Source organism: Phocoena phocoena, chromosome 5 (assembly GCF_963924675.1).
Source record: "Phocoena phocoena chromosome 5, mPhoPho1.1, whole genome shotgun sequence".
In the NCBI taxonomy this organism is placed as follows: Eukaryota; Metazoa; Chordata; class Mammalia; order Artiodactyla; family Phocoenidae; genus Phocoena; species Phocoena phocoena.
In genome coordinates, this window is record NC_089223.1 from 13,910,940 (window position 1) to 13,936,722 (window position 25,783).

Consider the following 25,783-nt stretch of genomic DNA (forward strand, 5'->3'; position numbering starts at 1 on the left):
CCCTGGTGAGAGAGGAACTGCCCACGAGGATGCATCCATGCTTGGAGCAGGGTCTCTAAACATATTTGACTGTGCATGCCATCAATCGAAAAGAAATCAAGCCTGCATTTTGTTTCTGTTTCTTTATAAGTTATATACCTACATTAACACATCAATATGTTAATGTTATAAAACATACCTAAGGTTAAAAGTATGTGCTAAGATGAACAGACACAGAAGTCTTTAATAGTGTCTATTTTTACCCCCCAAATCTCATTGGCCTGGGGGTTGTGAAGTCCATTTTGGAGACTGCTGGCTGGGGCAGCTGTCCCTCCACTAGTACTTTGGGAGAAATCAGCCAGGAGTAAATGATTCAGTAAGAAGAATCCTTACCACACTTAAATTTAACATTTTTTTTTCTGAAAAGTAGCAACCGGTATCATCGCACCCAGGACGTTCAACTTCAAGGGAACGCGACAAAATAAAGAAGACAGTAACCAAAGCACAAATATAAAACATTGAAGTGTGAATTAAAAGATATTACGATCAAAAACTAAAACAACTCCTTGGAAACTAAAATCACCTAGAGCCACATGAGAGGGAGATGACCTGCCACATACAGCAAATCTCATGTATAAATTTTACGTCAGAAAACAGAAGAGGCAAGCCCACTTGATAGGCTACTCAGGGTTTTGTTCCATACTGTTATGTTTTAAGTATCATAATTTCAGATATTTTATAGCTGATCCCACTTAAAATTAATGTAACATTTTAAAAAGCTTGATTCTCTGAATTCCTTCTGCATGAAATCATTTTGGTTATTATACATGATACAGAGAACATACAAATAACAGATGTGTGAATCAACAAAATACAGCTTTAGAGTCACATGCTTTCCTCTCAATCTTCCTGGGAGCATTCATTCAACACACCTGCCAGGAACCACGTCGGGTTCTGGGACGCACACACAAGTCAGCCTCCGTCCCAGCCTCAAACCACACTCACAAACCTCAGCTGTGGGGAGACCGACATATAAACACGTAACCCCAACGTAGCGTGCTCAGCTCTAAGCTGCTTTTGGGTCCCAAAGGTTGGGATATTTCACACACCTTACGAGAAGACAGGAACAAAATATATTTAAGGTCAAAAGAGTTAGGAAGACTTAAGAAAAATATCGTGACCTTGGAAAGAAATGCTGTAACAGGAATTGGGATCGTCTAGGCTCTTTGTTCTCAGAAATATAGATGTCGCCTTCCTCTGCAAAGGCTGTCCTCCCTGCCGGAAGCACCCCTGCCTCGGTGCCTTGTTGGGGCTCTGCTTCTACAGGTGTCCCTTTCTGCCTGCCTTTGTCAGTTCTATCTCCAGCGTAACCTTGAAAGACTCTTGCAGGGGTCAGTTATCAACAGAAATGTCTCCAGCCCATCCTTCCATGGGAACACACACGTGAACCCCATGCCGCAGGGAGCAGGCCTGTGCATCAGAGCCGGAGCCCGCCGGGATCTGGGCAACCCCGTGGGGCAGCCGCTTCCCAGTGTGGTGGCTGCTTGGAGAACGCAGGCTCCCCGGTGGCCCTGAGCACGGGCTGTATGGATTCAAGGAGCCTGTGAGGGACTGTTCGAAAGGCAGGGACGAGGGACTCCACAGGAGAAACAAGGAGCATTCACAATAACTAACTAAGCCAAGACATTATCCATGCCAAGCCATTAGCCCTGGCCGCTTAAGAGCCACAATAAATGCAAGCTGTTTTAAAGGACTGCGCGTACAAAGGGAGCACCTCTGGCCTCTACGCAGCCCTCCCCCCACCCCCCCCACCCCGGGCGCCGCACCCTCATTACGGCGCGCGGGAGGAGCCCTGCGACTCCTACCCTCCGGCCCCCTAAGCCCACGGCTCTGCCGCCCGCCCGTGTTCCTCCTCCTCCGGGCCCTTTCCAGCCCGGGCAGGTGTCAGCCTCACAGCTAGCGCACACGAGTGCCCCCGGTGGCGGGGCTGCCTACGCTGAGATGCCTGAAGCTCATGTTCGGGAACGTGACGAGTCTCCGCCTGGGTGCAAAGCACTGTGTCCCAGGACCTGCGTGAGGCGCCGGGCCCTGGCTTTGCCTCTGCACTCCGTGCTCACCCTCGTCCGCCGTCTCCCCCGCCCTGCGCTCGGACCCCCCTGGCCCTGCTCGAGGACGCGCCTCCTCTCTCGCACCGCTGCTCCCAACTGTGCCTTCTTCTTTGAAGGCATACTTTTTTTTTTTTTTTTTTTTTTTTTTTTTTTTGCGGTACGCGGGCCTCTCACTGTTGTGGCCGCTCCCGTTGCGGAGCACAGGCTCCGGACGCGCAGGCTCAGCGGCCATGGCTCACGGGCCCAGCCGCTCCGTGGAATGTGGGATCTTCCCGGACCGGGGCACGAACCCGTGTCCCCTGCGTCGGCAGGCGGACTCTCAACCACTGCACCACCAGGGAAGCCCGAATGCACTTTTTTTAACATCTGGTTTCTCGGGAATACAATCCAATTTGTGGGTTCTCCAGCCTTTAGCTTCTCCCTCTCTGTCTCTCTCATTTTCCCTCCAAAGACTCTTACCGGCTACAGAAAGGAAGACACAAATAATGAAACTTAAATCCCGTATGACACATTCAAATCGCTTCTGGAAGAGAAGGGTGGGGGCGGTGAAGCCAGGGCTTTGCTCCGTTTTCTCTCCTTTCTCGGTGCTGTCTGGATGGGACCTGTCCTCGCATTCTTTCCTCTGGACAGAAGCCCAGAGCCCTGGATCGGCTGCTCACCGCTGCCAGGGAGCCTGGGGGCAGCGCCTAGAGCCTGGGCAGGTAGATGCAGCTCTCGTGGGGACGCGCTAAGATTTCCACAGGGCAAGATCACCAAGGGCAGCGAATGGAGCAGCAGCCAGCCTGGCATGCCAGGGGTGTTCGCTTTGGTTTGGCCGTGCGGCCCCAGGGGGAGGAACCCTCACTCCACGCTCACGCAGGGCGGGCCCTGGACCAAGCACAGAAGGCCAAGTCGTGCGCTTGGAGACTCGCGCCCACCTCCGCCAAGCTTCTGCCATACGGACTCAGGGCTCTCCAGGCACAAAGAACACACCGGCAGACGCTCAACATGCCACACAGGTCAGACCTCAAAAGACCAACCCTCAAGGACTGTGCTGTTTTAAAAATAAAAATCACATCTCCTCCCATCAGATTTTATGGAACCTGCTTTGCTCCTGTTCACTCTTTAAACCTGTGTTGGAACCTGCCCCTGTCATCTGGGGATGAGGAATGTCTCTCTTTGCCAGAGGCTATCTTATCTCTGCTGTCGCTATCACAGCAGTGGGCCGTCCTCTTCCAAAGCAGAGGCCAAAGAGGCAGGGCCACTGTCTCTCCTGCCCCCTGCCAGCTCCCAGCGACACCAAGCTCAGCTCCCTGGGGCTGCACGGCCAGCTGCGGCAACATCTGACCATCAGCCGGCCGCTCCCACCTGCTTGGGTCATCATCACAGGCGCCCAGCCTCGCCGTACTTTCTCTTTCCGGCCTCATGCTGGGGTGCTCCGCTCTCCCCCTGAGTTTGTCTGCCGTACTTCGTCCCTAATAATAACAAAGTTGGACTCGGGTGACCATGTGCAAACACTTCCCATCAAGCCACCTTATTTCTAGGGCTCTGCCTGCTGTTCCCACAGCTGCTGTCACCACGGATGCTTGGTCTGAGCTGCCACTCCCAGCTGCCCAGTCAGGTCGGTTTGTGACACCTTTAAAGCAAAATGCTGAAGGGCAGCACCCAGGGAAGTCGCCGTGTGGCTTGTCCACCTCTGGGCTTACTTCTAAGGAAAAGATGGTCTCACACATCCGAGTATTAGGAATAAGACTTTTTAGATTGTTCTAGAACTTCTGGAGTCACTCTTGTATTCCTTTTCACCCTTAAACATTTATTTTTTAACTTCTATATTAGTTTCCTGTTTCTGCAGTAAGAAATTACCATAAGCTTAAGTGACTTAAATAACACACATTTGTTTCCTGACAGTTCTGTGGGCCAAAAGTCTGACGCAGGTCCCACTGGGCTAAAATCAAGTGGTAGTAAGGCTGCCTTCCTTTCTGGAGGCTCTAGGGAAGAATCCGCTTTTTTGTCTTTTCCACCTTCCAGAGTCGCCGACATTCCTTGGCTTGTGGTCCCCTTCCTCCCTCTTCAGAGCCAGCAATGGCACATCTCTGATCCTTCTTCCATGGTCATATTTCCCTCTGACCATAGCTGGGAAAGGTTCCCCATTTTTAAGCACAAAGTAATGAGATCAGACCCATTCTGACCATCCAGGATAATCTCTCCATCTCAAGGTCTATACTCTCATGTTTGTAAAGTCTCCTTTGCCATGTGAGGTAACATTTGTGTGCAGGTATCTCTGGGGACTCATTACTTCATCTACCCAAACTTCTATTTCCTCTTCTCTCTTTCCCCCCTCTCTCTCAAAACATAAATTCAGCACTGCAGACCATTTCGAAAATATCTGATGGGGCCAGAGCCAAGTCTCATGAGAAGATGATAAAGATGGAGTACATTCAGAGGCACCAAAAATAACCCTGTCCCTAAATAGCTGACCAACCAGCCTGCTACCGAACCTGACACTCACCCCACAATCAGATCACAATTAGAGTTAATATCTTCACTGAGCCTTGTCTTCAAAATGCCATTATAATCTAAATGCCCACCTAGGCACAATTAACATTATCTAGTGACTGTTTTATGCCAGGAAGTTTAATAACTTTACTCTCTTTCAATCTTTTAAGGGTCCCTGATTCAGACCAAATGAAGTCCCGAAGAGGTCAAGTTCAATGACCAGGGCCGCAGAGCTGATGAGCGGGAGAAGCAATCCCGTCAGCCAGCTCGACTCAGGCTTTCCTTTGACACCACACTTCCTTCCATACACTGAGCAGGGAAAACGCACTTGTCACCTTTAACACATCTGTTGTTGCTGCTATCTAATGCGTGTGTTACATGTATGAATATATTAACATAATTCCAGAGACCAGGATCCTGAGAATATGAAACATAGGTTATGCTAGTTCTGAGGTGCTTTGAGGGAAGTGAAAGGAAAGATAGGGTTCATGGGGCCAATCCAATGGAGGGCCAGCCTTTGTTGGCCCAGAAGAGGCAGGCGTGAGGTGTTCTTGGTTCAGCAGGGTCACAGCTGGCCGTGCAGGAGACATCAGAAGGACACGGGTGAAGATGCACCAGGTTTCAGGATGAACTAGAACTTGTCATGGGCTACCTATGACTATCTACGACTGTGGCCCAAGAAACTGAGTACCATGCGATTCTCAACTAGGATTCCTATTTTCATTTTCAGTGTCTCTTTCATTTTTCTCTCATCTTTTCTCATAATAACGATTTTTCACAGAGTTACTATGTTACAGCCTAGATTAGGGTATGTGAAAAATGAAGTAATCTAAAGACGACTCTCTCCCATGCCAAATGACTACATAAAGAAAGCGAGTACATGTCATTTGGTTTGTATCACATACACATTTGTCAGAAATTCAATTAACAACGTTGAATGTTATGATATGTGAGACTACTCATATTTTATGCAAATAACTCCTCTTTTAGGTTCAGAGTTTAGTATAAAACCCTTTATTAGGAAAGGAGAATCTTATAATTGTACCCCTAACATAGTGGGACAGAAATTACTTACATCAACGCTGATGTGTATTTCTCCCTGAAGTGTTTTTAAACTTACCCCAAATATAACCTTGCTCTCTATTAATTTCTGGTCTATTTATATTAGGAGTTAAGTCTCTGCAAACAGCGAAAGGAAAAAAAACAATACTACTTTAATCACCTGAAGAGGAGGTAACGAGAAAAGCTGTGACCTACCCAACTCAATCTTTTCAATAGATGTGACCTCTTTATTTGAGAATGGAACCGATTCTAAGGTATTCTCACGATTCATAGCACCTTTATCCCTTTACACGAACTCAACTCACTCACTGCTCTCACTGGTCCTTCTAGCACATGCATGGAAAAAAACAAACAAAACAAACAAACAAAAAACACCTGAAAGGTATGTAAAAGAATTCCACTGTCTCCTGGCAGCCTTGACTTTTACTCCAGCAGTCACTGCCAGCATTCTAATTCAGCACTAATGCTTCCACGTTGCTAAATACAGCTTTTAAGTTTCAGACGACCACTTTTGCTTCCAGGTTTAACAAAACCCAGCGAAATTGTTACAAAAGCTACCAAACTCAAAGAGGTGGGTGGGGAGATGAAAGAATGCATCAGGGTTGCTGAGACTGACTGATGTGGTATCTTTTTTTTCCCCATCCACATGGACAGTATGATCATAAGTGGGAATTAATATTATCAATATGTTCAGATCCAGACACGGGGCCAGTCTTTTTTCTAATAGCTCTCCAGACTGTGTAGTTCTGACCCCTGAGAATGAGTGCTGCACTGAGCTTCCCTCTCTGCCCTCGTCCAACCTTCTGTGAGGGTTTCTGCAATTCAGAAAGAATCCCCAGTCCGCAGCAGTAACGCTAAGAAAACATCAAGTCTGGGAAGGCCCACCTGCAGGTATCACTTGCTAGCTGGAGACACAGGTGGTGGAGGAGTTAGATTAAAGCCCAAACAAGGAAGTCGAGCTCCTTTTCATCAGAGCCCAGACTAGGTGAGAAGAGGCTGAAATAAAAGGTTTGAAAGGTAAAGGACAGCAGCTGAGGGAGTGTCCCTTGAGTGGTACCATAGGTGTTAGATCATTGCAGCACATGAAGGGGCTGCGGTACCATCAGGGATTTGGGGAGAGTGGGAGAGGCTCGGAAGAAGTGCTGTGTGAGATCTCACGAGTCAAGGAGAAATACATAAAAGGATTGTGGAGAAGCAGGAGAGCCACAGCTTAGGGCAGATGTCTTGACAGTATAATGGACTCAATGAGGGATTTGTGATTTTTTTAGAGAAGCTCAACAGGCCGCAAGTAGACATAGAGGGCTTGTTCAGTGGAGGTCATATGTAGCTATGGAAATTAGAAAGCCTGCAGCAGCTTTAGATGGCAAGAGATTTCTGAGTGGAAGTGAGTTCCCTGTAGATACGGGTAAGAGCAGATGAAGGTTTGTGGACCAGGAGACCAGGGACAGTTGACGGAGGTTTTCCTTAAAAACAAAGAGCAGCTTTCATGCACCTTGTGGGAGAGAGATGGAAGGTCAGATCCTTTCACAGGTAGAGACCTTGGCTGGTGGAGATCTTGGTGCAGTTCCTACTGAGGATGCAGTACATCTACACTAGTGGGTAGACGATGAAGAATGATGTAAAGGTTACTAGAATACAATTGGGCAAAGGAACTGTGAATAAGAGGTGACTTTGAATTTGAGAGGATGAGGGGAATAAAAGGAGGGGAAAGAAAGACCACAAGGCAGGTACTGCTAGGGTGGAGACTGGAACTAAGGGGACTCCGTGCTGAGGAGCTGAAGTGGGTAATGGATCACAGAGTAACAGAATAAAGAAAAACAAACCGAAAGGCCAGCCCAGAAGTAGCGCGATGCCCCAGAAGTGGTCAGGGATATGAGACGTACTGGAACTTCTCCTCTTAGCCTTGTGGTTGGTTAGGGGTGTGGTCCTCACTGCAGGGACTGTAAGTGATACATGTTAGTTGGGAGATCCAGCTGCAGTTAATGTGAGCAGGTGAAGGAATGGGTGAGAAAATGATTTGAGGATACAGGAAAGTTTGTCCTAAGTAGGATTAAAGTTCCGAAAAGACCCCTGAAATTGTTTAGTGTAATAGATCTTAACCTTGGTTGCACAGTAGAATAACCCAGGCAGTGCTCAAACAAACAAAAAACCAAACCCAATACCTACACCAATCAGATCAGAACCTTTGGGTTGGGACCCTCCAACAAGTCTCTTTAAAGCTTCCCAACTGACTCCTGTGTGCGCTGGATAGAGAATTATTATTTAGGATTTAGGACGAGCATAAGTGAGGAGTGCGGTGGGCCCGAAGGAGGAGGTATTTGGAGAAGAGACGCAAAAGACAGTATTTATGGGTAAATTAGAGGAGCAGGGCGATGGGAGAGAGGCTGGCGGGAACACCAGCAGGCGAGGTGCCAAGAGGGCAGAATTGAGGTGATGAAGGGCCTTTCTGAGTTAATCGGCCCCGAAGTTCCAGTTCAAGCACGGGCGTGAGGCAGTTTTGGCTGGACTGAGCTGTCTCTTCGGTATGTTGGTTTACCTGTAACTAGGATTTTGGTATTTCTGCATTATTAAACGATCATGAGGTACAAGAAAGCCTTATCCATTATTCATGTTTCTTTCAGGCTAAGTGCTGGATCCCCAGATGCTGAGAATTTATATATGTCTATTTGGAAAGCACTGACCATGATATAAACTGCTCTTGGGTTGTTTTTACTTCTCAAACCTGTTTGTCAGTCTTTCTCATCTCTTTTCACTAATTAACATAATCAAAATTGTTTTATGAAATATTACTTTTTTTGCATGGATTGTATGTGTGTTGAGAAGAAAGGTCAAGAGTGACTGAGTATAAGAACTATTTGTGTGAATATAAAATGTGTATCAGAAATTTCAAATATGATGTAGATCTTCTACACATGCTTTTTGCAATGACTTTTCTTTGAATTATTAAGAAGATTTGCCTTAATCAGACCCCATGGCTCGCCTACAAATACAGTTTTTCCTAAGGATTTAAGCCTACGATGATTTCTATCCAGACAGTGCCTTAACAGTATCGCATTTGCAAGGAATACAAAAGAAATAACCTTAAGCTTTACACTAGAGCTGCGTGTTCGCATCATTTATTTAACATCAGAAACTCCTACAGGCTCAACCATCAAAAATATACCCAGGGACCGAATATGTCTCATCTCCTCCATGGACACAACCTGCAACACTCAGTTTTCATGACCCAGAACTATTCTCTGGATGGAAACTCCAGAAGGAAATACCCTGAATTTCAGAAAAACAATAATTCTTCTCTTGGCTTCCCAGATGCGTCTTTCTCCTACTTCTCCCCTTCCTCCTCTGGGTACTCCTCTTTCTGTAGTTCTTTTGCTGGCTGCCCCCTTCCTCCCTTGCAATGGCAGGGCTCCCCTGGTCCCTGTGCTCTAGGGTGTGGCTCTCTGAGCAGCCCACTTTAGGAGCAGAGTCCAGACTGCAGCCAGCTGCCCGGGGAATGAAGCCTGCTTTCTCCACTCAGCAGCTGTGTGGCCTAGAGCAACTAACTTAACCTTTCTGTGCCCTGCACATCTGTAAAATAGGGATAATGGTGTCCTACAGGTTGTTGTAAAGATTCAATGAGTTAAGAAAAGATACTTAGAATCTTGCCCGGCACATAAGAAATTCTCGGTGATGTTTATTAGCTTTATTATTATTTTCTCCCTCTACTCTCCCTTGATATTCTCCTCAATCACCACGGAGGACAAATATCAATATTATACAGTTGGTTCCTGAGTCTCTGTCTCAGGAACTGCTCTCAGTTCAAAGAGCCACCCCTATATTTCTAACTGTCCATGGGGCACCTTTGTCCTGATGTCTAATCCATACCTCTAATTCAATATTCCAAAGGCAAAGTCACCATATCCACAGTCCAGAGCTACCTGCCCCTGAGTTTGCTACTGTTACTTAGAGGCAGACTTGATCTTCTGCTCTACCCATTCAGGGTTAGTCACCAGGGCCTGCAAGAGTTACTAAATAGGGCCTTTCGTACCTATTCCCTTCCTCTAACTCCTCTGTCTTCACTCCAGCTCTACCATGCTTTTCCTGACTCGATTCTATCTTTTCCCTGAAAGCAGACTAGTATTTCTAACATGTATTTCCAGTCATGTCTATCTTCTAGTTACATCTCTCTAGTGGTTCTCCATTAACTCAAGAAACTGAATCTCCACTCCTCTCTCTGGTTGTCAAGGTCCATCCCAAAAAAACTCCTATCAATCATTCTAGGCTTTCTGGAAATAACATGCCGCGTAGAATCTGTATTTACTGTTCCCTTTGTGCTTCTTCATGCTGTTCCCTTCACCCAGAAATCCTGTATTTTTTTCCCCATTACTGTTGGTCAAACCCTGCCTTCCTTTAAGGTCAATCTCAAATGTTAGCTCCTTTTCAGATTTTCTCAAAATAATATGATGCCTCCTTCTCCTGAATTCCCACAGAGCTCTGCATTCATCTACGGCATGTGTCACACTCTGACTTGCTTTGTAATCCTCTGCATACTTCTTTTACTCCTCTTTTCAGATAACTTCTTCAGAGGCACTTACTATATCCTTTAAAGCTTCAAATGGGAGAAAATGAATGGCAATAATAGCACCAAGAATTAAGCCTATTTATTCTGTAAAGCAGCAGCCTGTTGTCAAATGCTAACCCTCTTCCTCACGGTCCTCATAAAAAGAATGGGAGAGCATATAAGGAAGTTGCACACAAGAGGAACATAGAGTGTGAGCAATTATGCCAGTTCCTTTTATAGGAAGAACACAGCTGAGACAAACAAGGAAGCAGATTATTTACCATCCACAGGTCTCACTGCCAAATTCTTCCACTTCTCAATTTTTCATTAAAAGACATCAAGGAGGGTAATAAACAAAAGTAGCCCTCGGGAGGAATCAGCGTAATGGAAACAGCTTATTCATCAGCATGGCTTCAAGAAATGTCTAATTTGTTTTTGTAACTGCCATGTTCTGGGGCCAGACACTTGTGTTCACGCACACAGGTGCACGTACGTAACGCATACCGTCTCTAGGTGTGAGGTGGGCGGGTCAGGCTGGAGTCACTTACCTTCAGGGCATCCTGAGTGTCATCCAGACAGTAGACTCGGAGGCTGTACTCCAGAGAGGAGCAGCAGAGTGGCCCGAAGATGGCCAGCTTCAGGCGCTTGGCGGCTGCTTTGGTGATGGACTGCCCAACCAGGGAGTAGGCGCCCAGTTTCTCGGAGAGGAGGTGGCAGGCCTCTGCGTCCAGCTGAATGTAGCAGGGGGTGGTGAAGTCTTCCTCTCCGACCACCACCACATCCTGCGGGCCGAGAAGGAAGGGGCAGCGACTGAGCCTCCTGGCTGCCGTGACGGTGGCCAACAGGGGTGCACAGATCAGGACTTCTTCTCCCAAGTTCTGATTATTCCTTTTCCTACTCTTTTTTTCTTTCTCTGACTTTATTATACTTCTATCAATATTTCCATTCTTAATCGTTCTCTCCCTTACTTCCCTTGCCTTTATGCTGATAACATGCTTTATTTAGAAGATCTTCCTTTAGTCTTTTTTGATCTTCTAGGAATCTACATTGCTGGAATCTACCTAAAATTCCAAAAGAAATGTGTAAGTTATCCTTTTAACTTCAGCATATTTGAGTTGAGTATCTGTTTCTGATAATTTGCTTTAATCTCTAAATTGCTAATGTCATCCAAAAGTACTATCTTATTTCAATGTCATTTTAGTATAGTATTTTCCCCTGAAAATCTAGGGGTTTGAAAAGAATTTTTAAAAAAGAATCAGGGAAATTGAAGAATTATGCAATACCATTCTACTAAGTTCTTCCAAACTCACCCATCACTTACTTTCCAGAGCAATACACTGCTTTTCCTCATAATCTGGGCTCTTGGACTTTGCTAAAAGCACAGCGTGGCAAACTCTATGCATTTGACACATTATTTTTCTGTCTATTTTTCATGTAAGCCTTTAAGCAGTCTCACGTTTTAGATTGTTAACATTCAGCAAGAAATAAAAATAAGTGAAACTGATGAGTTTTGTACAAGTAGTTACTAGCTTCACTAGGTTTTGGTTTAACCAAATGACTCAGGCCATAGAAGAAATCATCTGAAAGACCAAGCATAGAATCCATAAAACAAGGGTCACAATTCCACATGCCTCCCAGGGCAGAACGGTAACAGGAATGTGTGAAGCAGGTAGGGCGGAAGGTAGTAAGGAGTGGTGGAGACTGTGGTGAAGCAGAGCACAAGCCTGTCTAAAGAGCTCAGTCTCCGCTGGCTTCAGCCATTGCGGCCACGCAGGGATGGGCTCTCGGTACTTTAACCGTAAGCATCTTTGCCGGAGGCATTTTTGCCGCATAGCTGATTGGCTGTACAGCAATTCTGCTGTAAAAGATGAAACAGCAATAAATAAAAGAGGGACATTAACAAAAATAAAAAAACATGGAAAATGAATAACAAAAGTAAAAAGACTTTATTATGGACTACAAAATATTTAAAAACATTTGAAATGTGTGTAGATTCATGGCAGCACTGAGCAAACAAATGATTTTATTTAGTGGGTTGTACCTAAGCACTTGTCTTCAAAGTCTTTCATTTGTAGTATTATACATATTTTTGCTTGTTGATTCAGCTCCTCATTTGGCATTCCACTTTTCTTTTTCGCTAAAATTTCTTCTTCATTAAGAGAGGTATCGGTTTCCACATACTGGGATGCATTTATAACTGAGCTTTGTATTATGGTGTGAAAGCCTCTACACTGTTGTTTGTTCTTGGTACGTATTGTTACATGTCCCTTGACAGATGTTCCAAAGTTCTATGGGACATGTGGGCTCGACTCGGTGCCTTTTTGGCCGTTGGCCTCTTTCAGATTTATGTAATATTAAAAATGGTAGTACCGTGTCAGTGGAGAGATGAAACCAAGCTGTCAACCAGTTGAAACCAAACTGTCCACCAGTTATTTTATCTTTAACAGCAAAATTGCCTTAAGGCCAATTAGTTATGTGGCAAAAATGCCCGTGGTAAAGATGTCTATGGCAGAGACGCTCACAGTAAAAGTACCAGGCATGGCAGGAATGCAGGACCAGTGAGGACACAGCCTTTAGTTTTTCAAGAGAAGCTGTAAGTTCAGATTATTATGTGAAATCTTCCAACTTTTAACTAATTCAAATTTAAAAGAAAATTTCATTTGGGAGAAACAAAACCCATGTGTGGGCATGATTCGGCCTCTGCATTAGGCTACTTGATCTCTGCAAAGGCAGCAACCGTAGCTTCTTTGCTTCATACCGTATCTCAGTGGGCCTGGATCACGGTGAACAAATGGTTATTTGTCAAAAACATGAACAAATGTTTCATCATAAATTGAGTCCCTGGGGCTGGACAAAGCTGTGAGAGGAGCCACCTCAGGTAGCTGTTAGGCCATGCAACATCACCCAAGCTAAAGTAACGACTGTGTTTTAATAGCATCCGTGAAATCATTTCTTCAGCTAAACCTGTACCCAAAGATAAAGCTTAAACTGAACTGGAAAGGAGAAAAAGGAGCTCAGCACTTCCACGTTTATTCCGGCCCCAAAAGGACACCTGCAGAGAAGCTGCTTTCTCCAGCACGGCAAGGGCAAGGCTCAAGTGTCATTTCCTGATAGCACGTTACAAAAAATCTCCTAGAAGAAATGGTGGAGAATAAAGATGCTCCATGTTCCTGTCACAAATAGAAGAGTGTTTTCATAAGGACTTCCTTCTTCTACTCTTCACATCTTTTTTTTTCTTCTCCTCTTATTATTGTTGCTATTGTTGTTATTACTCAAATCCAGAAACAGGGTTTAGGGTAACAGGCAGAGAATTGTGCAAATAACTTAGGATCCCTTTGGGATGTTTTTGGGATAAATCATTTAAACTTAAATGGAATTGAAGTTAGATCTGGTACAGTCCACTCTTAACGTAATGTATAGCCCTAGACTTCAATCCACGACCTCTGGCAATGAGTGACCCTTCACCTTCATGTGGTCAAGAGGAGAGCACATCCATATAGAGGGGACACTCCAGGTAATCCCAGGTATGCCCTGCTATGCTTCTACCTCCACTACTAATTTTTCCTAAAATATTAGGGGTTTGAGTCTTCATGCATATTTTTTTTTTCCTAAAAGAAAAATACTGAGGGACTTCCCTGGTGGCGCAGTGGTTAAGAATCCACCTGCCAATGCAGGGGACATGGTTTCGAGCTCTGGTCCGGGAAGACCCCACATGCCACGGAGCAACTAAGCCCATGGGCCACAACTACTGAGCCTGAGCTCTAGAGCCCGTGAGCCACAACTACTAAAGCCCATGTTCTGCAACAAGAGAAGCCACAGCAATGAGAAGCTTGCGCACCGCAACCAAGAGTAGCCTCTGCTCTCCGCAACTAGAGAAAGCCCACACACAGCAATGAAGACCCAATGCAGCCAAAATAAATTAATTAATTTAAAAAAATAGAAAAATACTGTAAGTAATCACAAAATATATCCAACATGCATATTGGATAATTCTCTTTATAATGACTACACAAATCATTCTTTTTTAGGTATTAGGTATAAAATATTCATGGTAAATATAACACATCCTTTTGCACTTAATTTCAGGTGCTAACTGCAGGGTTCTGATGTAAAGAACAGGATCTGTTTAAGGCACTGTCCTTAAGCAGTTCTGATGGCAGCAGTTACAGAGAGTCAAGTGGCCAAAGACGTTCTTCATTGTACTGGAGCTTAGGATACACCCTTCCTGTTTTGCCTGCATTCCTGGGACCTGTTAGCAAGTAAGTGTGTAACATTTTCTGACCCAGGTGCAATGTTTCTCTACCTGAAAATTAAAATAATAAAATATATATATATAGTTTCCCTTCCCAAGATAGTATGTATATGCAAATGGGACTTATGTAAGGCTCTGAAGTACCCCTTCCCTATGAGTTAGCTAATGCTTGACCATCTTTTTCTTTGTGTCTATCAGTCAGTAGATAAAACACTCAGGAACCAGTGTCTGTCTGTCTGTCTCCCCCTCTCCCCTCTTTGTCTTCCTCTCTCTGTTCCTCTCTCTTTCATTTTGAGTATAAGCTAAAATTCCACTCATGTGTTGCTTTAAAAATAAAAGCCTTCCCATAATTGCCCTTGCTTATCTGCATGGATTGCTCCTGGGTTCTATCTTTATCCCAACAGAAGCTCACCTCCCACTGTCCCTGCGCTGCCTGGTTCTTGAGCTGTATCTTCCAGTCCTCGGTATTGGGATCTGCGCAGTGATGCATAGTGAGGATGACAGGGCGGGTCAGCAGAGCTCCTGGAGGCCCACAGCTCACCACAGGGGTCAAGAGTGTCTGAGAGTCCTCCATGGGCGGCCTAGGAGGAGAGCAGAGATCTGCGTCATGCAAGTTCCATAGTATTTATGTACTACGTACTGAGATTTCAGATCTAAAGTTGCACAAATAGCTTCTTCTTGGATTTTTTTTTCTTTTTTTTTTTTTTTGTCGGGGGCAGGGGGCAGTGGTGGGGTTGGGGCAGAATTAAATGGGAAGACATGCACTTTATACCAAGACTTTGATCTTGCAAGACTTGAGGTCTCTCTAATAATAGTGAATCTGCCTGCGTATCTTTGATCCCTCCCTTCAGACACAGGTCTGCCTTTGCTAATTTCCTCTGAATTCATGTACTGATACTTTCAGGATGGAATGAGAAGGAACAAGCGTCCTTATGAAGTTACATAAGCATCTTTTCTGATAATACTTGCCAGTCGTTTCACAGAGTTTTACATACTTCCGTGTTTTTAGGACCTAACTTGAAAAACACTTCAAAAAAATCACTTTAGGATAAGGACACCCTAGAGCTAAACTTCTTCCACATGACTTTCAGGAATAATTCAGGCTAGTATAGCAGATTCATTTTTTTCAAACATGACCAAGAAAGAATGTAGAACTGTATTTCTATAGCAATTTAAAATGATGTTTCTCTACATGTACACTTCATACTCAGAATGTGGGTGGAACGAACTTCAAAGATCCAAATTCTTTATTTTTACATGTTTTTTTTTTTAATTGCCTTATTTTTTCCCCCAACAAGATTGTAACCAACAGCCAATGAATAAATTAACCCAAGCTGTCAGTTGATATGTGAGGAAGTAGCCCCAAAGTGTTGAGTGGATTGCCCCAAGTCTCACAACTAACAAGCACTGGTGCTGGGACTACAACCAATGCCTTTGCAAAAACAATACAACTATGTTGTCAGAATAGTATGAGTTAAGAAATCCTGGACTCACAAAATTTTAGAGGAGGAAGGGCCCTCAGGGCCAACAAGCACAGAGCTTCTCTACAAGATGCTGACATGTGGTTAGTGCTTTAAACTCATCCAAAATTGCAGTCCACTACTACTGAGGGGTCAACTCATCTATTATCAACTCAATACTTAGAATGAATACAATCTGTCTTCCTGACACTTCTCTCCACATATCCTGACCGGCTTTCTCTCCACGTTGGCATGAAAGAGCCTCTCAAGCACTTAGAGATTATTACGGTATCTCTAAAACGTCATCTTCTTCCAGATGAAAGCTCCTCAATTTTTGCAATTTCAACTAGAAAAGCATGGTTTCTTGATCTCTCCCTATAATTCTATCTTTATTTTCATAGAGATGTCTGTCAGTGTTTCACTATCTTCCCTAGAGTGAGGCATCTTGAAATGAGTGTAAGACAGTCACCCCTTAGTATCCATGGAAGACTGGTTCCAAGGACCCCCCGGCAGACACCAAAATCCCTGGAGGTTCAAGTTCCCTATATAAAAGGGCACAGTGTTACATAAAAGGGCATATAACCATTATATAAAAATTATATAACCATTATAACCCCAAAATTATATAACCATTATATAAAATGGAATATAATCTATGCGCATCCTCCCACATACTTCAAATCATCTCTAGATTACTTATGATACAACGTAAACGCTATGTAAATAGTTGCCAGTGTGCTGCAAATTCAAGTTCTGGTTTTTGGAACTTCCTGGAAAAAATTGTTTTTTCCAAATATTATTGATCCAAGGTTGGTTGAATCTGCAGATATAGAACTCACAGATACAGAAGGCTGACTGTTCTCAGGTATACAGTGTAGGGGGACTACTGTTTTCTCTGCTTTGGGATATGGAGTTATATCAGTGCCTCACGCAATTGTTGCCTTAGATTATTCTCAATTATTTATAAGTATTATTTAGCAGAATTGAGTTAGATGGGAAGATAAGAGATGACATGGTTAAACATGTTCTTTATAAAAGGAGGCAATGAAGCCCCAAGAAGGTTAAGTAATTTGTTAAAGCTAACCACTATGTATTCCTAACGTGAAAGGCCCTTAGTCTCTCTTTATAGGTCTGTGGTCGCAATGATGGCTTCTGAACCTATATAGAGAAACTTATATTTAGCCATCTAATTTTACTTTAATTGTTTTAGGAAATTTTTCAGGTCATCTATTTCTTAATGCTATGTCTTTCCTCCATATATTGGCTATCTCTTCTAGTCCTTTATCTTCCATAAATTTGATATGCCTGCCATTTATGTTCTCATTCCAATCACTGATAACACTGTAATACAAGAACAGGGCAAAGACAGAGACCTTTTCAAGGACACTACTTGAAACCTCTCTAGTCTGACGTCAATACTTTGACTTTAGTACAGTCACACATAAACCCATTAAAATGTACACTGTCTAGTTCGTATCTTTCCATTTCATTCACATGGATATTACAAAGGTCATATCAAATTCCTTCACAATCGCCACAGTCACTTGAAATGGATTTTCCTCTAGTCTTTATCTATGGTTAATATATAAATACTACATAATCTAGAAGTTAGCTTCTATCTATGGCTTACCCTCGCTTAACACTCAAGGAATGATAGAAGCTGTTATTATTTTTTTAATATTGTTGGAAAACTATTCTCCACGGATCTCTCATGTTTCTGCATGGTCCCGACTGTCTTTCAAGACAACTGTATAGCAATCTCCTTGGAAGATAAAGATAGTGCTTACCTCGGGAGCAAACGGCAGACATGTCTACCTCCCATTATAAGACCCTCAGGTTCCCTAAACTCAATGGTATATTCCTGGAATGGAACCACTGAGTGTGTAGACGTCCTCTGACTGTCTTTACATCGCCCTTTCAGAACTTGGGAAACTGGCACAAAAATGGAAATACTTTAGATACTGCTATTGCTGTGAGCAATAATGCATCCTTTGTCTCTGACTCACGAGTCTTGTGTCATTTATCAGCATCTACAAAACTGTGGCAGCCAACTTGGTAGGTCACAAGTAAGGTCAAGTCTTAGAAATGCCTAAGTTCTTGGTGATTATTATCATCAGTTCTAAGAACTCAGTTAAAATTCGGCATATTTTCCCCTTAGTAAAACTTGGCTATCAGTGCTTCTTCTTTTATTTTAAAATTTCACTAGAATCTCCCAACCTGTGTCTTTCTTTTCCTTCTATTTAGGAAAATATTTTTAAAAATTATCTCTTTTTAGTCTTTTAATATCATCTCCATTCTCACTGAATAATAACATAGTTTTATTAAATCTAAAGTTATCAAAGTACTTGGAAATGTACTTATATTTGGAATTATAAGGTGAGTGGCAGCTTGAGAACTCATTACTATCCCCTTTTGGTTTTCATTTCCCCTTTATGCAATTTGTCCTCCTTTGTTCCAGTCTGAAATTCATTCTCTTAGAACATGTGTGAAGTCTTGCTTTCATTGTGCCATAGTTGATATTACACTATCTGCCTTAAACAGTAACTATACTCTTGTTTAATTCTACTTTTCCTACCGGGGCAAAAAAAGCAATGGCTGCATTTTCCTGAGCGCTACCCTTACCTTTTAGTTACAAGTGTACCTTGAGGACGAGCATGAAACTCTTAAAGAAAGAGAGTAAAGTGGAATCCATTTCAAGTGGTCCTTGCAATAGAGTCGGGGATTGGAAACATCTGTCTCTCAGTCTGCCGTTAGCAGCGGGTGCTTGAGGCAGGAGGAGGAGGGATTCTTCTCATCACTGAGTTGGAACAGAAGGGAGAAGACTCCCTGCTGCGCTGGGGTGCCGTCAGACCTGCACTCCCCTGGCATGCAATACTGATGGGCACCATTCTTGGAGGAGGGATAGCAAGGGAAGAAACGGGCAGTAGGCGTCAAAAGAATTTATTAACCCAGTGAGGTGTAAGAATGTAATGAGTAGGGAATTGGTGATGTGGAATTCATAACAGGGAATGGAAAACAAAGAAGTAATAATGATAAGAGTCTTTTTGGGCTTTCAGGATGAAAGAAGTAGCACTGAAATTGGAAACATTTCCAAGCATATATGGAAGGAGCCACCTAGGGAAGGTTAAGATTTAACTACGTGAAACCAAAGGTCAGAGCGTTTAAATCCACATTTCCTGTATTTACATAAAGGGAGGATATTAAAATGCATAAAACAAAAATAGTATAAAATAAATATAAAAAAATCTGTTTTATGTTTTTGCAGAGAAGGGCTTTACTTCATTATGTCGCATGTGTTTTCTAAGATATTTAAGCAAACATTCTGTAAATATTAATTGCAGATGATATGGAAATAAACTGAAAGCAAAAATTAGCTGCAGAAACAGCAAGTAAGTAGAAATCCAGTAATGAACAATGATTAAAGTTTTAAAGGCTTTTCAAAGTCCAACAAGGATAATATCGTGATAAATGTCGGATGGGTTCTGAGGACTCTAGGACAAAGCCCTCGGAGAGGAGTTTTAGTTTCCTGTCAGATTTTCTTATCCTTTGCTTGCTGTTATCAGGGAGGACAACTCCTCCTACACATAAGTGCACAATTCACAAAACTTTCATAAAAGCTATTGCATTTGCTGCCCAAGGCACACCTGTTAAGGTAGTCAAGGTAAGTGTTTATATTACCTTTTTTTTTTTCCCAAAAGAGGAAACCGAAAGCTAGAGAAATTAACACACTTGCCCAAAGCCACAAAGCTAGTCACAGGCAAAGCTAGGATCCAAAAGCAAATCAATTGGTTTCTTTCACACAGTGGTATATTCTGGGTTGCTTATCTAGATTTACGGCCTTGAGAAATTTCTGTGATCTGTTTGCTACAGCAAGCTCAAAACTGCTTCCTGAAAAGAATCTTTCTCCATCTACCTCTGTGTAGAGACGAGATGCCTTCTATTAACACACATGTCTTTTGTCAGGTCCCTCAGGATGACAATCCCACCCTAGGCTCAGCTGCCTTTTAAAGCACACAGTTTCATGTATAACGGGCAACTTGAAATACTTGCACTCTAGGTATCTGACAAGGAATATCTAACTCACTCGCTATCAAAAGATCAATTGAGCAAAAAAATATTTATGGAAGCCACTTTGAAGGGCGTGCCCCCATTTCCCCAGACAGACCAAAATGTGTCCCCGGATTAAGCCTGAACAGCTAAATATTGTGCCCTGGATTGAACTGCTGAATCCTTGTGGAATTATTTTACTGAATTTATCCCTGGGCTTTATATTATCTACTCACACTGAGGGATACTAACAGAAGTAGCCCTATGTAGCTCACTGCTATTTTGATCTTTTAAATGTTGTTCACTGTATTAAAAAAAAAATTTTTTTTTTCTTTATGAGGAACCGAAGGAGAAATAATTGAGCTTCCTCCAGGCATATTTTTTCCCTTTTGGACACATGGATCTTATAACCTACCATGTTTCCCTCTTGAAAGCTTTGAAATAGTAAATTCATGACCTACTAATGAGAAATATGCCGGGAATTCCACCAAATATTTTATATTCTAACTGCTCACCTGAATTGATCTTATCTTTCTAATCTTATTTTTTCTATTTTCTCATTTTTTAATCCACTTATTTAAAAACAATTTTCCTCCCATTGAAAAGAATCACCTTGAATCATTTCTTTAGAAGTAGGACTTCAATAAATAAACACTGTGGAGAACAGTGAGAGAATAAGATTTAAATATACCTGGATTCCACACCCTTCCGCCCTCTACCTTCAGTCTTTTTATAGCTGTTACTTCAAACAAGAAATTCAGGACTCTACCTAAAAGGATAATATCACTGAGTTTCACTGAGAAATAATAAATGTCACCTACTATTATACAAAGTTCCAAACAACACATTAAAATAAATGAAAACTTTCTGCTATATGATTACATACAAAAGACATTTTGGCCCACTATCCTAACATTTTACTTTATTATTTATATTCAGTAAATATGACGATAGTCTTCATTGCCTCACCACTAACACCTTAAATGCTTCCTACTGGGATTTCATCCTTAAAAAAAAAATCCTTAAGGCAACCAATGTCCTAAAGTTGACGAATCCAATAACTTTTAAATTATCATTCTCCTTCTTTACAGTTTAATTTTAGTAATACCTCTGTCAATCACTCCTCCATCTTGAAACTCTTTTTACCTTTGATTTGTTCCTATTATGATTACAATCATTCAGTCTTTCATTCAAAAATATTCACTGAGAAGCAACTATGTATTAAGCACCTTGCTAGATGCCAACTCTATTTATCTGCCTTATCCTTTCACGTTCTATTTAGTTTTGCCCATCACCCAAACCTTAAATAAGAATATTTCCCAAAGTTCTTTCTCCAGTCCTCTTCTTTCTGCCTCTGCACTTTTTCCCTGGAAGATCCACTCACTGGTGACTTCCCATTTGCGTCTCCAGCAAGAATCCTACGTCCCCTTTCGCGCACACCGTGCACAGCTAAATCAGAATTTGTCCTTTCTCTCCTTGAACCAGTTGCTGCTTCTGACCCCTTCGTATTGCTCTCACAATTTTCGCAGTGCCCAGGGCTTGATTCCTAAATACATTCTTTGTGTTTTGCCACACTTCTAATCAGTTGTGAAACACTTTTTCTTCTGAAACATATTTTTCTTTCCATTCTCCAGACTCAGGCCTGGCTCCTTCCCTCCACCCCTCACACCTTGATTATTGCCATGGGCAAACCAGGGCCCCCAGCCTCTGAGGGGGGTCTTTCTGTTTCCTTTACCAATTCATCCTACACACCATCACCACATCAGTCTTTTAAAAGCACTGTTATTCCTGCAGCATTTGACTGCTCAAAGACCTTCCATGGTTCCCCACAGTTTATATTTGGAATGTCTAAATTGATTTTTTGGCCTTTTGAGAAAACTGCTAGGCAAGTACAGAATACAGAGAAAGAAAAAAATTAACGTTCATAACTTCAATTCGTTTTTCAATAAGAAATGATGAAAGGCAAAATTTCAGTCTGAGTCAGATTCATTTTTTTAAACTGCTGCTGGAAACAAGGCAAAAAGGTCCATGTTAGTGCCGTTAATTGTGGGAACTTTATCCACGGGGGCGTGGCGGGGTGGGGGGGAGGCTTTGCAGCCTTTCCAGGGATGTGTAAAGCAGAAGTAGAAATCACGAGCGCAGCCTCACAGCTCAGATCCCTTTTGGTCAGAGACAGCCTGTCCTGTTTCTGCAGCTCATTCAGGCTGCTCATCTACCATCCCGTGCTTTCTTTCAGAGCATATTCCGTAATGATAAGGCCCCCTCTTGTCACATTCACTTGCCACATGCAATTAAGTTCACACCTCCCTTTAGACAGTTCACAACACCAGATGACTAGCTGGATACCATCCAGCTGGAAAAACACCCAGTTTGGGATGCAATAAAGGCAATCAGAGAGAGGGAAGATGGAGAAAAACAATCAGAATTTTCCTATAAACGCCTTGAAGTAACATATCTCCTGTTGTCCCCACAGTGTCTTCTCTGAAAGAAGTTCTAAGATCAGGTTAGGCTAGAAAGGGTCTTTGGTGAGCAATAAAAAGGAACTGTGTCCCGCAATGCTCTATAATAAGAAGGCAGAGGCTCTGTTTGTGTACTGGGTGCTATGGAGGAGGGATGGCATGTCAGCAGAGGAGCTTTTCGTGGAGATAAGCTGGGTGTGAATTCTGCCTTCCCTCAGTTGCTAACTGTGAAACCTTGGCTCTGTGACCATTTCCCTGAGCCCTAGTCTTTTCATGTTCAAAGGTGGAGCTCATCATAACTTGCAGAGTTGTAGTGAGGAATAAATGAAATTAAAGTTTATTGTTTTGTTGACTTCCTAGGCTTAAGAAAATGTTAATGCAGTTAAAAGTATATCGTGTGTGTGGATGTACATCGTAAATAGCACCAAAAAATTGAGGCAAAGCATATTCTTCCAGTATTCGAAAACTATCGTCAGACTACCCAAAGAATTCACTCATGTCACTGACGAATAAGTGAAGTTCCAAGGTATATCTTTTTTGTTTCACTTTGGTCTTAAATGTAAAAGAAAATAACAACGAACATGCAGGTCAGAACTGCCTCTGTTCATCAATAACATAAATTCTTTGCTAAATCAGATAGCGATAAAGCATTTATTCATAGCCTGACTGAATTATAACCATAAAAGAGCTTGGCAAAACTCAGTGAAAGCCTTCTGGGAGAATCAGTTGACTATATGAAATTTATAATAAAAAGTATTGTATATTTTATCATCATTTGTCAAAACAAAAAGTATGCTGACTATATGGTAGCTATGTTTTGTATTATCACTATACCCTAAGACAACATTCTTGTCATTGTGTTTTTATAAGAAAAACGTATCTAGTTCACAACAGAAAATTAGTGGAGAGGACTTCCTCATTTATTTGCGACAGTTGTCTTTTGTTTTTTCCTTGTTTCATGGTCTTCTGTGCGTATATTTTCTTTTGAGATCTTCAGGTTCCTCTAGCTTCATTTTTATCAACAGAATTCCCTCTGCACCTAACTTCAGGTGGTAGGCATAGCAAGAGTGATTTATAGCTTCCTTTTCTTTAAAGTCAAAGGCAGAGGAAACTAAAAGCAGAAGTGTCTGGCTTTATCAATTTCCTGTTTTCTCCCTCCTTCATCCAAAGTGTAAAATCATCCTGGTCAGGGTGCGACTAAATTGTGGGAAGAAAAATCATACGAGGCACCTGAGTGCCCATGTCTTTCAGTTTCGGCATGCCCTGTAGCAGCCCCTTAAGGCTTGATCTTCTAAAGATAATGGTGATCAGATGAAAAATAAGAGACCACGAACACCTCACTACATCTCAGCATAAAGCACAAGCCAATACTCATTTCTGTTTAAACAAAACGTCCATGTTGGCAAAAGGCCTTGAGGGATGGATGTACTTAGTTTAGTGCTAACCTTGACTCTGGACAAAAGAAAGAAGTAAACAAAAATATAAAGGGATCTTGGAGTCTGCTAATCTTCATTTCTCCTGCTGCAAAAGAAGGGCACTCTGAGGGCCTGTGAATGTTACTTTGCATTGAGAATGGAAAAATTAATATTTGATGTGAGCAAATACAAGCCTCTTTGTGATTTTCTCTTGCTCAAATTTAAGGCACATGAATAACGCTCAAGGAATTTTTATTATTTTCTTAGACAGGCTAGTGTTTGTGTAGGTGAAAGTACACCACCCGAAGAAAACAATGTTCTGGCTCCTACAGACTATAAATACCAACATCCCCACCTGAGAGCATGATGGAGGAGCTTTTCAGCTACTGAAGAACGAGACTCAAAAGAGATGTTTTCCTGAGGATGACAGAGGGGAAGAGAAAAGGTATCATGCCTTACAGTGAAAACCTAGTTATACATTTGTCACTCATGCTTTGCATTCAGAGCTCAGGGCAGAGGAACCAATGCCTTTCCCCCTTAGGAAAAATAATGATAATTACATGTAAGGATCTTCATGTCAGCGTCATCTCTTATTTTAAGATCTCAGTGCACTTTAGAAGCATTCATCAGTCAGGCCTATAAAGCACTGTTTAACACACACACTTTATGTGAGAACTAATCAAGAAAGACCAGAAACAATGTGTTAGAAGCCAAACTGAAAACTGAATTTAGGACTTTGAAACTCCTCTTGCTATTTTTACTTAAAGTAACTTCGTCTTTACGATTATGACACATTCAAAATAGCCCTTAGACTCAATCTAGTTTTAATCAACCCTAGATCCATTTAGAAATATAGATTTTATACGTGCTAAACATAAGAAGGAGAGGTCGATAACACTTAAAAGCTAGAAGACAGTCCCGAAAAGAAGAATCTGCAGGTGAGAATAAAGTGCTAGGCTGAGGTGGGGATGGCAAATCAGGGATTAAGGGGTTGTCTAATTCTCTGTGGCCTTTAACCCTATAATGGCAACAGGATGGATTCCCGAACCAGGCCATGTGAAGCTGATGTCTCTTTGCATCTCTTGCACAATCTATGGATCACATTTCTGGCCATTTTTTTTTTTCAGTTAACATGGCCACATTTCCAATTGGGAAAAGATCTCTGGCCTTCTGCCCATATTTTAAGATCCGCAGAAGTGTCCGGAGCTTCAAAGATAAAGAGAAGTAAAAACTGACCTTTTACAGGTCTCGGTGAAAAAGGACATGCCAGAAGCAGGGCAATAAGGACAAAAGTATGTTGGGTTTATTCTTTCTCATGTACAATTCTCCTCCAAGTCAGACATTGATAAAGTCAAGTGTACCAGAAAAAGCATATTTACCTCATATTTTCCTTCCTGTGTACAGTCACATACATTTCGTAGACTCTCCCTTGGGGAATGGCCCCAGCGGGAACCAGCATGCTTACTCCTGAATAGCAAAAGAGAAAAGCAGTCACATAAGACCTAGGAATCAAAAGGGAACTTCCCAGAATGCCTCTGAAGCAAGTGAAAAGGAATGAGGAGATTCTGTGGCCACACAGCCATAATCCTGCTGCTTTTTCTCTAAAGACGTGTACATATTCATACCTGCCCTGCTTTCCTTCCTTATTGGCCTTATTTGTTACCACAGCTCCCTCTGAACTGTTATGGAATTACTTCAAGGAATGATACAATTTTTAAACTCCTGTTTTATTTAAGGAATAGACAGATGGTTTCACTGTTGTTTTCCTTGTAAAAGGAGGGGAAAACCAACAACTGCTCTTAAAATCTCAAACAGCTGTAATGATGTATCGTTTCTAATTAAAAAAAAAAATCCCCACAAGATTCAAAGTCAGGGAAATGCTAACCTCAACAGTATCAAAAAATGTTTATTTCTGAAGTATCTGGTTAGCATCAGTGTTTTCCTGCAACAGAATAATAATTGGTGAAGAACTGCTTTCATCATACA

At 42.3% G+C, this 25,783-nt stretch overlaps 1 protein-coding gene across 1 annotated transcript in view; it reads right to left on the bottom strand.

Moving 5' to 3' along the window:
- UNC5C (unc-5 netrin receptor C) overlaps positions 1-25,783 on the bottom strand; it is a 394,162-nt gene that overhangs the window by 13,162 nt on the left and 355,217 nt on the right. Inside the window, exons 10-12 of the mRNA XM_065877433.1 lie at positions 25,177-25,264; positions 14,829-14,997; positions 10,713-10,946 (exon numbers count right to left, since the gene is read on the bottom strand). Coding sequence (XP_065733505.1) covers positions 10,713-10,946; positions 14,829-14,997; positions 25,177-25,264 — 491 coding nt within the window. The remainder of the gene's footprint in view (positions 1-10,712; positions 10,947-14,828; positions 14,998-25,176; positions 25,265-25,783) is intronic.